This window comes from Chlamydomonas reinhardtii, chromosome 16 (genome assembly GCF_000002595.2).
Source record: "Chlamydomonas reinhardtii strain CC-503 cw92 mt+ chromosome 16, whole genome shotgun sequence".
Taxonomy (NCBI): domain Eukaryota; kingdom Viridiplantae; phylum Chlorophyta; class Chlorophyceae; order Chlamydomonadales; family Chlamydomonadaceae; genus Chlamydomonas; species Chlamydomonas reinhardtii.
In genome coordinates this window covers 7413946-7424977 of record NC_057019.1, presented here as the reverse complement: position 1 = coordinate 7424977, position 11032 = coordinate 7413946, and the positions used below count along the sequence as shown (strand labels likewise).

The following is an 11032-nucleotide window of genomic DNA, read 5'->3' as shown; positions in this document are numbered from 1 at the left end:
ATTCCATCGAGAAAATATGTACTTTATATTGAAAAGGAAAAGAAGTCTCGCGAAAACCCTGTCGACAAACAAGCCGCTGAACCCACCGCCTGTTCTTTGTTGCTGATTGGTCTTAATGCTCATATTCTACGCGCGTTCGCATACTGTTACAGTGCAGACTGTCCCCTCCGATCTCGACCCTCATCAAAGATGGCATCCCTCAACCGCCTTGCGCCACCGACTCTGCTTTTGACGAGTGCCCCTGCTCGCTGCTACCCCTGCTCGCCGCTGCCGCTGCTGTCGCTGTCTTCCTCATCGCTGCCGCCCAGGTCTCCGAGCATGCTGTCCAACATCCGCGCCTTCACATTCCGAGCCGCCGCCTGCGCCTTCGCCGCTGCATCCTTGGGTGCCGCCGGTGCCGCAGCAGCGACTCCCGCCGCCGCCGCCGCCGCCGCCCCACCCGGCCCGCCTGTCCCCGCCGCCGAGCCCGAAGGCCCCACGCCCCCCGCTGCCTCCGCCTCTGCTGTGCCTTCCCGCTTCTGTTTTGCGCCCTTGCCGCCCTCGCCGTCCTCCTCGTCCTCCTCGTCTGAGTCCGAGCCTGTGTCCGCTGCCGCGGCCGCCGCCGGCTTGCGTTTCCGTTTGAGGCCCTCGCTCAGCGCGTCCCTGTGCGCGCGTGTGTGGGTGGGGTGGGGTGGGGAGTGGGCTAAGTAAGTGTGTTAATGTCACGGAGCGACCCTCCCTGCTCCTGCTTTGTTACCATGCGCGACGCCACCGCTGATACCGGTATGGCGGAGCCCTGGCGTCTGCTAGAACCCGCAACTCCGACGCCATGAGCCTGCCTCCCCACTCACACACGCCCTCTAACCCCCCCCCCCCCCATACACATGCACGCCGTACTCACAGCACGGATGAGCGCGCCTCCGCCGACGCCTCCGCCAGCCGCGCCGCTGCGCTCTGCGCCCGCGCCGCCGCGCCCGCCGCGCCGCCCGCCGCGTCCTCCAGCGCCTCGTGGGTGCCGTGGCGGTCGGTGGGGCCGCAGCGCGTGATGGTGACGCGCTGGGCCGGCCTGTGATTGGCGGCAGGAGGCACGGAGGCACGGAGGGCAGGACGCGGTACAGAGCAAGGTGAAAGGGAGTAGGGGTGGCGCGGAATGAAGGACAAGACGGCTACACCCAAGCACTTGGTGATCGGGGTTGGTGGACTCCGCCGCAACACCCACACCCACACCCACACCGCCGTCTTCTAACCTAGAGTAGTCATGTCCACTGGCCCACCCACAACCCGGCCACCTGCCGCCCAGCGCGCCCATGTGGGCTGGTTCCGGGCCTTGGTTTCTCTGTGTGTGTGGGATTGGCATGTTGCAAACACTACCCCCCGCCCACCACTCACGCGTCGTCGGGCGGCAACGTGCGCAGGTCGCCGACTTTGTCCAGCATCTCCCTGCCCTTGTGCACCCGCCCCACCACCTGAGGTAGGGGGAGAGAGCGAGTAACGGTACATGTGTGTGCATGTGAAGCCGCGTGCACGGGGACACGCGCGTCAAGCCCCCTGTTCTGGGTACCCGGGCGACCCGCCAACACCCTGAGACTCAGACCGAAGCTACCCCCCCCATTCGTATGATCGCTTGCAACTGTCGCCTCTGCCTGTGCTCCGCTAGTTTGGCTTGGATCGGTTTAGTTTGGGTTGTATTTACAGCCACCCCCCCCCCCGCACACACACACATCCTACCCACATGGGCAGGCCGCAACCTCTTCTTGTTCGAGTCCGCCCCACGCCGCTCTCACCCACACCTTAGGTTGCCCACTCCGCAACATCTCCCCCACCCTTGGGCCGGGCTGCCCCACAGCCGCCGTCCGCCCCACCCCCTACCCTCACTCGTATGTCGACTCAGCTACCTGTACCCACCCACCAACCCGATGATCCCACAACAACCGAGGCGGACCGAGGCTACCCCACACACCCACTCTACCCTTACTCACATTTCGACTGGGCATCCCAACAATCTAGTGGCCCCACAACAAACAGCACCACCACCACCACCACCACCCAGGCCCGCCCCTCCCCCCGCTTTCACCTGGTGGCTGGAGTCCAGCGCCAGCGCGCGGTCCAGCAGCAGCACCACGTCCTCGCCGTCCAGCCCCACCGCCACCAGCCCGCCCTCCACCGCGCGGATGTGGGGGTTGGAGGGCAGCCGCACGCCGTCGCTGGCGCGCGGGCTGGGGGCAGGCCACATAGGGTAGAAGGAGGGCAGGGCAGGGGGGGGCAGGGCAGGGCAGGGCAGGGCAGGCGTCAGGGGCGGAAGGACAGGGAGCCAGCAAGCACACCCCCGCAGGCTGCAGGCCCGCCGCATAGGACCACCCCGCAGGCGGCCTGCGTTTCGGTATCATCATGCGGCAGCGGGCAGGGGAAAAGGCATTGCTGCCGCACTACTCACTTGCGGCCGCCGTACAGCGCGAAGCGCGGCAGCAGCTTGTGGAAGGCGGTGCCGGCCAGGCCCGCCGCGGAGCCCGGCATGCAGCTGCGTGGGGTGTGGCGTGTGTGCGAGGACAGCACATGGGACAGAGACGTGTGTTAAAGGGCACAAGGAAAACATTGCGCAAAGACAGTGTATGAGACGTGTGTGTATGTGTGTGTGCGTGTAGGTACGGCATGCAGCGGGGGTTTGCAAGGATGTTTGGAAAAGCGGTACAGGATGCACTGACGACTGCAGACGAAGTCGTTACCACATTAGCGGTTGTCCGGGCGGCCGCGCTCCAGCTCGGGGGCGGTAACGGGAGGAAGCTCGAGTGAACATCCTGCGCAGCGCGCCAAGCCTGGCAGAGCCAAACGCGCGGGCTGAGGCCTCTCTGCCAACCAGCCCCTCGCCGCACCTCGCCTGCCTTAGCAAGCCTGCCCACTCCATCCTCTCCCCCACCTCCCCCCCACATATCCTCTCTCACTTCCCTCCTCCCGCCTCCTCCCCCCCTCTCCCGCCTGCTGCCCCACCTCCCCCTCCGCTCCCTCCGCCCCCTCCTCCCTCGCCGCACCGGTTGCGGAAGTGCGTGACGGCCTGCGGCACGTGGTCCTCGAACAGCTCAATCACCAGCCGGCCTGGAGGGGGGGAGGAACAGATAGAGCGGGGGGACAGGGGGGGGGCAGGGAGGTGGTGCGAGGGGTGGCGTGGGGTACGGCCTGGCCGTGGGCTCGTGCCGGCAACGCTCAAACGTGCGACAGTAGCCACAGCACAGCTCACGTCGCTCAGCCCATGGCGCGCAGCTCAACCACCCGTCCAGACACCCGCCACCCCATTAGCTGCTCCCAGCTGTGCTCCCAGCGGCCCGCCCACCCACAAGGGCCACCCCCCATCACCCACCCGCCCACCACCCATGGGCCACTCCTCATCCACCCACCCATGGGCCGCTCCCCACCCACCCATGGGCTTGTTGGCCACCGCAATGTCCATGAACACAAAGGGGCGGTTGATGTCCAGGTCGGGGAGCGCGGGGATCTGCAGCGTGTGCTCCTGCGCGGCGTGGCGTGTGGGGTGGTGCGGTGTGGCGTGGCGCGGAGGTGATAATGGGGCGGGGAGGCCCTAGGAGCGCCCACCCCCCACGAGCCGCTGCCCGAGCCGCTGCCCTTCGGGTCTGTCAACTGCGGTTTCCGTGCTGCGCTCAGCCACGGCACACCCCCCGCTCCACAGACAAACACTGCTTTCTTCGCACAAGCCCCTCTGCTGCGTCATGCAATCCGTTCAGCACCCCAAGGGGCCGCCAGGGCCCTGTTTGCTGGCGCCAAGTCGGCCTAATTCTGTTCCTGCCCCCCTGCTGTCCCCCTTGTGCTGCCCCTCCCAGCAAAGCTGGCCGCACCTGTCGCATACGCTCCAGCTCTGGGTGCATACCCGTCTCGAGAAACTTGTCGATGTTCTTCTTTATCTCCCGCAAACTGGTTCCCGCACTCGGTTTGCCTGACCGGACGCTGACCTGCACGCCCCAAGAGCAATGCACAGGCACATACAAACAATGCAGTCAACGTGCTGCCATGAACTGTGGCTCCGGACCGGGCCCTCACAACCAATTCTACTAGCTTACCGAGTCGCCCACGAAGCGAGTGCCTCCTTTACCCATCCTTGCAGCGGATATATCTGACCAGCAATATAATTTTAGTCTTGTTGCTCTGAGGCGTGGCGCTTCTATATGAAACCCTGTCAAGGCGTTCGCGTGGTACACGATAAACTACTCAGAGTCATTCAAGCTTAATACAAGTGTTTAAATTACAAACTTTGTAAGGAACTCAGCATCAAGTCCGGTCCGGTTTTGCACGTTTGCCCCCATGGTTTGCTTCAAAAGCTGCCGCCCATAAGCAGGCATGACGTGCCCGTTTCATGGGCTGGTGCGGAGGAAGAGTGCAAGATGCTGAGCGAGAGGGATGGCGGCTGATGGCTAGCTGGCAGGAGGCAGGAGCCGGAGCCGGAGCCGGAGCCTGGAGGATCCCGAGCTTGGTTGTTGGGGCTGGGTGAGGCATTCGGGACGCCCTCCAATTCTATGATGCACGTCGTTGCGCGCGGTCTCTTGGGGTTTCACGGTTCCAAGCACAGCCCGTCTTGATACTGTGCGCGCACGGGTTGATGTCACACCGTGACACCGCGAACCCTGCACACTCATTGCCTGCCAGGCTGCCACCTCACATTGCCTCGCATTGACGCACGCTGGCCGTCGCAATGAATGTGACATTACAAGAAGGGACAGTCCGACCAAGCCAGGGTGCCCAGCACCCAGGTCGCAATGCCCACACCAGCATCACCAGCATGTGGCAAGCAAAACCCACCACACACACAAAGGTGTACACACACAAAAATTAAAACCTTTGGTGCGGTGTGTATGGAGGGGCCAAGGACCTTATAACCCGCCTGTCACGCGTGTGGGGACGGAGTGACAAGCCTGCGCAGCACTGCTTCCACTGCAACGGTCTCGTTCTGTGTTGGCTCCGGTGTTATAAGACTGTATTGATGAGGCCAAGGTAGACCAGAGAGTTATCGAGATAAGGAGGAGAAATCGAGACTAATCGAGATGCGGAAGCGTAGCGGAATGTTACGGGGAAGGTACCAAGCACGGGAACCACCTGCGTGTCAACGGCTGACACGAAAACCGCCTAAGCCGTGCCTTCAGCCAACCCGGGGAAAAGGGCTGGAGAGAGAGGGGGAAAGGAGCCGTGCTGCCGAGCTGGGGTTTGCTGGTCTTAGGCACTAAGGCTGGCGCGCAGGGGCGCGAGGGGAAACCAAGGGAGGCTGGCGCCCAAGGGCGCAAAGGGAAGCCAAGGAGAAGCTGGCGCACAGTGGCGCAAGAGGCGAAAGGGCCAAGTAAGCCAAGCATATGACTTACAGAGGGGAGGCAGGGATCGGGATCGACCAGGTACTCAGAGCGTGTGTCTGGTATGATCAGCCTAGCCCAAACTCCGCCTTATATAGCCCCCTAGCGGGGTCACTGTACGGCATCTAGTCAACGTACGACACGACCCTTTGACCAGGCCGGTCCAGGCCGGTCAGGCCGGTCAAGGCCAACACGCGATGCACGGGACCTCTCACGTGCCATGGCACGTGCACAGGCTAGCCGCGGCCATGCAACCCCGCACGTGCCCCAGGCACACTGCACGCGCACACCGCAACCTTCATGCATGCGACCACTACATCGCCCACATATACATGGGCTAACCTAGTATACAACCCATCATACCTCGCAAATCCATGCGGACCAAGCACCCCATCTCACGTGGAGGCGAAACACACACGCCACGCACCGTGGCACCCCCCTTCAACCCCCGCGAGCAGATGCGTCCTGACGCTTAGCGCGTGACCCCCACGTATGCTCACCACAGCTGTGGCAAGTTCCCCTGCGAACGCCCGTGACCCTACGGGCTATGAGGTCACGCGCTAGCACACAAACCATTCAACTTGTATTATCAGTTGCACGCGCGGAAGTCCCCAGGAATGTCCTCCACGGCGGCGGGTCTTTGGGCTTGGCCTTCGGGCTTTAGTCTTGACCTTGGGTCACGACTTGGGGTTCTTGAACTTGAGAAAGGGGGTCTCAGGCTCGATCTTGGGCCTTAGTGCCCGTCGCCACGGCGGGGAGGCCCGTAGCCGGGTGGCCACCACAGGGGGTCGCGGTTGACTGAGTAATGCCCCTTAGTGATGCCCCTTAGTGATGCCTCGTTGTGATGCACCTTGGTGATGTCCCTTTGCGATGTCAAATTATCATAGCATGATATACAGGAGGCGCGATAAAGGTGGAGAGGTGCACCAGAGCGCAGGGAACGTACGACAAGGGCCGTACCCCACGGCCGTACCGGTTGCAGATCCTGGGCGAGTCTCCCGGATTCCCGGATATTCATAGCACAGTGTCCACCTGCCTCCATGTACGCTTGGGGGTGAACCCAGCTTCGCGATGCAGGTCGCCTGCTTGCCGTGCTTGCTTGCATCCCGGCGCCCGGCGGGCTTTAAGAGCGGTCGCCTACGTCAGGGCAGCCCTGATCCGCGCTTTCTGACTGCCAATACTTCTTTTGGCTGTCTTTCTTTCCTTTTTCGCCATTCTGATCTCTTTCCGACACCTCAGGAGGGGCACCGACACACATCACGCACGAAGTGTCGCGCTTGTCGCGGCCCATCACCCTGGCCTGAGTATTAGCAGAGAAGGATAAGATAGGATGAGCGCTAGGCGCCCGAACGGGGTGTTCCTCGTCGGCAGCTTCATCGGTGCCGACCTCGGTCTTGCCGAACGACATAAGAGGCGTGTCGGGAGGCAACACATCTTCTTGGCATGGAAACTTCTTGTCGGGCTCTCCTGACAGTGAGTTGGTTCCGGGCTCACTCCAGTCGCCAGCAGGGGCGCGCAGGCCTGGGGTGGAGGGCTCGCCTGGCAAGGCTAGGCCGCTGGCGCCCGATGACCGTAGCTCGGCTTCAGACGTGTGCTCATGCGGACGCTCTGTGTTCAACGTAGAATGGCCTTCCGGTAGCGGGGTCATGGGGATAGCGGACGGAACGGCACGGGGCAAGCCGGTCATGGTCTCGTGGGGGTCTTCAACACTAACAACTGCCTTGCGCGGCAGGAATGCCAGGGCGGTGCTAGGCTCTCTAGCTTTACGGAAGAGCACATCCTCTTGCAACTCGTAAAGCGCTGCCCGGCGTTGCACGCGGTCCGACTCACACAGGGCGACGCCGCGGTCCAACCTGCTGCATGATAACTCAAGTGGGGCTTTCCCCGTCCTCAGGAACTCAATCAACGCGATGTCGGACCAAGGGTCCGCACTACCCTTCGCGGCGGCTGGTATCAAGGCCACTTCGTCCACATGGCTGACATCTCTTCTTCCATGGACCGCCGGCCCGTTGTCTGGGGTAATGCAAGGTGCGTAAGGCAGTGGGCATAACTGAGGCGGCTCCAGTGGCACAGGGTCGTCAGGAACAAACAGGAAAGGGGGCTCCGAGCCCGTGGCGGGCTGGCGGGTGTCGCAAAGGGGTTGGCACCGCAGCGCCGGGCCGCCGGCATCAAACTCATCCAAGGGCACCGTGGCTGGCAAGCGGCCAACATGGAGGTCGTAGGTCTCACTTTGGCATGCGCTGCCCTCTGAACCGTCCGCAGGGTCAGCACCTCGCTCCATCACTATCGCATTCCGCCTGGCCTGGTCCGCCTGAACTTCTGGACGTAAACCGCCGGGTAGGTCCGGTGTCAGGGCCCCGGGGCCGGGGGTGGACTCACGGCGAGGATGGGTAATGCGGAGGTCGGGACGCCCCAAACCCTGGCTCGAGTGTGATGTCGCAACACCACGGGTCTCGGCAGGTCGGGGCTTCACCACGGCGGAAGGGGATTCCGCACTCATGGTCTCGCACAGGGAGGCTTCCGCATGCAAGCAGGGCATTTCACGCACAGCGGCGCAATCATGCTTGCAGTAGATGGCGTGGGATTCGTACGCAGCCGCAGGGGTCGCGGCCCGTTCCCCTGCTGAGCTGGTTGCCCGGGGAGCTAAGGTCTTATCTCGAAATGCTGCAGGGCCACGGTCGCGGGCTGCAACCGGAGGGAGGCTACTGGGAGCGGAGGCCGGCGCACCGTCTACTGGTGATAGGGCGAGGAGCGCTTCTGTGGGCAGGGCAGCGGCAGGCCCCGAGCCTCTAGCGGTAAAATTTGTGGGCACGGCGGCACGGGGCTCACGGTGCGGAACGGCGCGCGCGACACATGCAGCCGGGGTGCATGTAGGTGAGGCGGGCCTGGTATCATGCGGCGGGGGAAACTTTCGCACGGCGCCGCAAGCAACAACCTTAGGCAATGCAGGCGGGATGCGCTCGCGTGACAGGGTAGCGCCTTCGCAGGCACGCTGCGTGTGGGCGGGCAGACAGGTGTCATGCGCTAACTCGAACAGGTTGGCTTGGGGCGAAGCGTCATAGGCTTGGGTTCTGGTTGAGCCTCGGGTCAGCTCATGCAAATTGACGGCAAATCGTGCAATTTGCTTCTGCAGGTGATCGATGCGAGATGCAAGGGATGCGGCAGCTGGCGCAGCGGCAGCAGCCGTCGCAGCGGGCTGGGGGCCGTGGCGGGGCCGGCGCTCATGCCGACGGTCTTCATGGTGGCCGTCTGCAGTTGCCCCGTCGTAGCGGGGAGCCTCAAACTTCGAGCAACGCTCGATAAAGGTGCCATTGGTGGGCAGGCGCTCTTGCCATGTGACACGGTCTTGGTCATACCCACCAGGGGCCGTATCCAGCACGAGGCCAACACCGGCCTCCCTAACGTAGATTGCGTTGGTTATTGCATCATGCAAATTAGCGGGCCGCATGAGGTAAACCTGCTGGTAGACATCGGGATGTAGGCCATGAAGGAAGTTGTACATGTAAGTGGGGTCGCAGGCCGGGTTGATGTTAAGCTGGGCCACCAGACTGCGGTAGCGGTCGGCATACCGGCGGACACTTTCATTCCGACCCTGTCGACATTTGGATAGGCGATTGAATAATTCTTCCAGGCCGGGCGCAAAGCGCTCAAGGAACATGGCACGGAACTCGGGCCAATCCCGCATGTCACCATCAATGCCTGATTCCCAGGTCTGCGCATCGCCTGACAGGCGGCAGCGTGCGACAAGCAACTTGTCGACATTGGACCATTGGAATACACGAGCGTGACGCTCAATCTTATCAAGCCATTGGCGGGGATCGTCCTGCCGGGGGTCGAAGATAGGGATAGAGTTCAGGCTAGACGGGGTGACACCGAAGTGCTCGTCGGCCATGTTGACGGAAGCAGGGGTAGAGGTGGAAGAAGACGTGGCGCGAGATTGCGGTGGCGGCTTAGAGTCTCACACGGCGTAGTTTGCCGGGTGGTGTTTGAGGTGGCTTATAAATAAACCAGGGAGGCGGAAGCAGAGTGGAAGTAATTAAGGAGTGGAAGTAGATGGAGAACGACGGGAATTACCAATTAGAAGACGGTAGGGCCCAGATGGCCGGTGTTGTGAGAGGCACAGGCGTCACGGAGTGCGGGGCCTGAGCAAGAGACCTGTACAGTGAGTTTTAGGTTGAGATAGAACCCAACCGGAGAGACGATGGAGGTGGAGGAGAAAGATACCACGGGAGAGGATAGAGAAGGAGTAGGGAGGCACCAACCGAAGGTTGGGGCAGGGCCTAGATAGCCGTTTTTGTGAGAGGCACAGGCGTGTGCGTCACGGAGTGCGGGGCCGGATGATAGGCCTGCACAAGGAGCTGAGAACGAGACCGGGTTTCCCCGCGTCTCGATACCACAAAACCCACCACACAAAAATTAAAACCTTTGGTGCGGTGTGTATGGAGGGGCCAAGGACCTTATAACCCGCCTGTCACGCGTGTGGGGACGGAGTGACAAGCCTGCGCAGCACTGCTTCCACTGCAACGGTCTCGTTCTGTGTTGGCTCCGGTGTTATAAGACTGTATTGATGAGGCCAAGGTAGACCAGAGAGTTATCGAGATAAGGAGGAGAAATCGAGACTAATCGAGATGCGGAAGCGTAGCGGAATGTTACGGGGAAGGTACCAAGCACGGGAACCACCTGCGTGTCAACGGCTGACACGAAAACCGCCTAAGCCGTGCCTTCAGCCAACCCGGGGAAAAGGGCTGGAGAGAGAGGGGGAAAGGAGCCGTGCTGCCGAGCTGGGGTTTGCTGGTCTTAGGCACTAAGGCTGGCGCGCAGGGGCGCGAGGGGAAACCAAGGGAGGCTGGCGCCCAAGGGCGCAAAGGGAAGCCAAGGAGAAGCTTGCGCACAGTGGCGCAAGAGGCGAAAGGGCCAAGTAAGCCAAGCATATGACTTACAGAGGGGAGGCAGGGATCGGGATCGACCAGGTACTCAGAGCGTGTGTCTGGTATGATCAGCCTAGCCCAAACTCCGCCTTATATAGCCCCCTAGCGGGGTCACTGTACGGCATCTAGTCAACGTACGACACGACCCTTTGACCAGGCCGGTCCAGGCCGGTCAGGCCGGTCAAGGCCAACACGCGATGCACGGGACCTCTCACGTGCCATGGCACGTGCACAGGCTAGCCGCGGCCATGCAACCCCGCACGTGCCCCAGGCACACTGCACGCGCACACCGCAACCTTCATGCATGCGACCACTACATCGCCCACATATACATGGGCTAACCTAGTATACAACCCATCATACCTCGCAAATCCATGCGGACCAAGCACCCCATCTCACGTGGAGGCGAAACACACACGCCACGCACCGTGGCACCCCCCTTCAACCCCCGCGAGCAGATGCGTCCTGACGCTTAGCGCGTGACCCCCACGTATGCTCACCACAAGCACGCAGCGCGCCGCCCACCCGTCATCCATGCACCACCAGCCGCTACACCCGGCAGCAGCAGGCGAGCTACCAAGCCAGGCAAGCCCACATGCACGCCGGCAAATCGACTAGTGCTGCACGCCCAACACATCCGCTGAGGCCGGCCCATCAGCTCGTCTCTTGTAGAACAAGTACACGCATGGTCTGCGTACGCATTAGTTCCGCAACACTCGTCATTAACGCATCAGGTACAGGGCGCCCGAACCGAGCCAAAGCAGCCACAAGGCGCATCCA

At 62.3% G+C, this 11032-nt stretch overlaps 4 protein-coding genes across 6 annotated transcripts; 3 read left to right on the top strand and 1 right to left on the bottom strand.

The window, feature by feature from the left end:
• Positions 1-21: 21 nt before the first annotated feature.
• On the bottom strand, positions 22-4223 carry CHLRE_16g686173v5 (uncharacterized protein). Its single transcript, XM_043071564.1, has 9 exons — positions 4047-4223; positions 3825-3938; positions 3391-3481; positions 3006-3069; positions 2414-2497; positions 2054-2195; positions 1369-1445; positions 881-1045; positions 22-642 (listed from the first exon to the last, which is right to left on the bottom strand). Exons 2-9 carry the CDS (start codon positions 3852-3854, stop codon positions 252-254), a joined length of 1044 nt encoding a protein of 347 aa, XP_042916287.1. The 5' UTR covers positions 3855-3938; positions 4047-4223; the 3' UTR covers positions 22-251.
• A 2140-nt stretch (positions 4224-6363) lies between these two features.
• Positions 6364-8129, top strand: CHLRE_16g686061v5 (uncharacterized protein). The gene is made up of 4 exons (XM_043071562.1): positions 6364-6797; positions 7219-7352; positions 7587-7661; positions 7995-8129. The coding sequence occupies exons 1-3, from the start codon at positions 6768-6770 to the stop codon at positions 7651-7653; spliced, it is 231 nt and encodes a 76-aa protein (XP_042916283.1). The 5' UTR covers positions 6364-6767; the 3' UTR covers positions 7654-7661; positions 7995-8129.
• CHLRE_16g685949v5 (uncharacterized protein) lies at positions 6364-8479 on the top strand. 3 transcript variants are annotated; one of them, XM_043071555.1, is made up of 5 exons: positions 6364-6797; positions 7219-7352; positions 7587-7661; positions 7995-8198; positions 8458-8479. In XM_043071555.1, exons 2-3 carry the CDS (start codon positions 7235-7237, stop codon positions 7637-7639), a joined length of 171 nt encoding a protein of 56 aa, XP_042916285.1. In that variant the 5' UTR covers positions 6364-6797; positions 7219-7234; the 3' UTR covers positions 7640-7661; positions 7995-8198; positions 8458-8479. The 3 variants fall into 3 exon arrangements, with proteins under 3 accessions (XP_042916285.1, XP_042916284.1, XP_042916286.1); XM_043071556.1 differs by having other exon boundaries at positions 7159-7352; XM_043071557.1 differs by lacking the exon at positions 8458-8479 and having other exon boundaries at positions 7159-7352; positions 7995-8069.
• Positions 8480-8533: 54 nt separating this feature from the next.
• On the top strand, positions 8534-10299 carry CHLRE_16g685837v5 (uncharacterized protein). The gene has a single exon (XM_043071551.1). The coding sequence runs from the start codon at positions 8563-8565 to the stop codon at positions 8803-8805; it is 243 nt and encodes an 80-aa protein (XP_042916282.1). The 5' UTR covers positions 8534-8562; the 3' UTR covers positions 8806-10299.
• The last annotated feature ends 733 nt before the right edge of the window (positions 10300-11032 follow it).

Bases quoted from the DNA above. Each gene is read 5' to 3' on its own strand.
- CHLRE_16g686061v5 (XM_043071562.1), top strand. From the start codon at position 6,768: ATGGAAACTTCTTGTCGGGCTCTCCTGACA. The intron at 6,798-7,218 runs GTGAGTTGGTTC...CCCCGTCCTCAG, and splicing joins CTTGTCGGGCTCTCCTGACA to GAACTCAATCAACGCGATGT. The intron at 7,353-7,586 runs GTGCGTAAGGCA...AACCGTCCGCAG, and splicing joins GTTGTCTGGGGTAATGCAAG to GGTCAGCACCTCGCTCCATC.
- CHLRE_16g685949v5 (XM_043071555.1), top strand. From the start codon at position 7,235: ATGTCGGACCAAGGGTCCGCACTACCCTTCGCGGCGGCTGGTATCAAG. The intron at 7,353-7,586 runs GTGCGTAAGGCA...AACCGTCCGCAG, and splicing joins GTTGTCTGGGGTAATGCAAG to GGTCAGCACCTCGCTCCATC.
- CHLRE_16g685837v5 (XM_043071551.1), top strand. From the start codon at position 8,563: ATGGTGGCCGTCTGCAGTTGCCCCGTCGTAGCGGGGAGCCTCAAACTT.
- CHLRE_16g686173v5 (XM_043071564.1), bottom strand. From the start codon at position 3,854: ATGCACCCAGAGCTGGAGCGTATGCGACAG. The intron at 2,196-2,413 runs GTGAGTAGTGCG...GCCTGCCCCCAG, and splicing joins GCGCTGTACGGCGGCCGCAA to CCCGCGCGCCAGCGACGGCG. The intron at 643-880 runs GTGAGTACGGCG...ACGCGCGCACAG, and splicing joins GAGGCGCGCTCATCCGTGCT to GGACGCGCTGAGCGAGGGCC.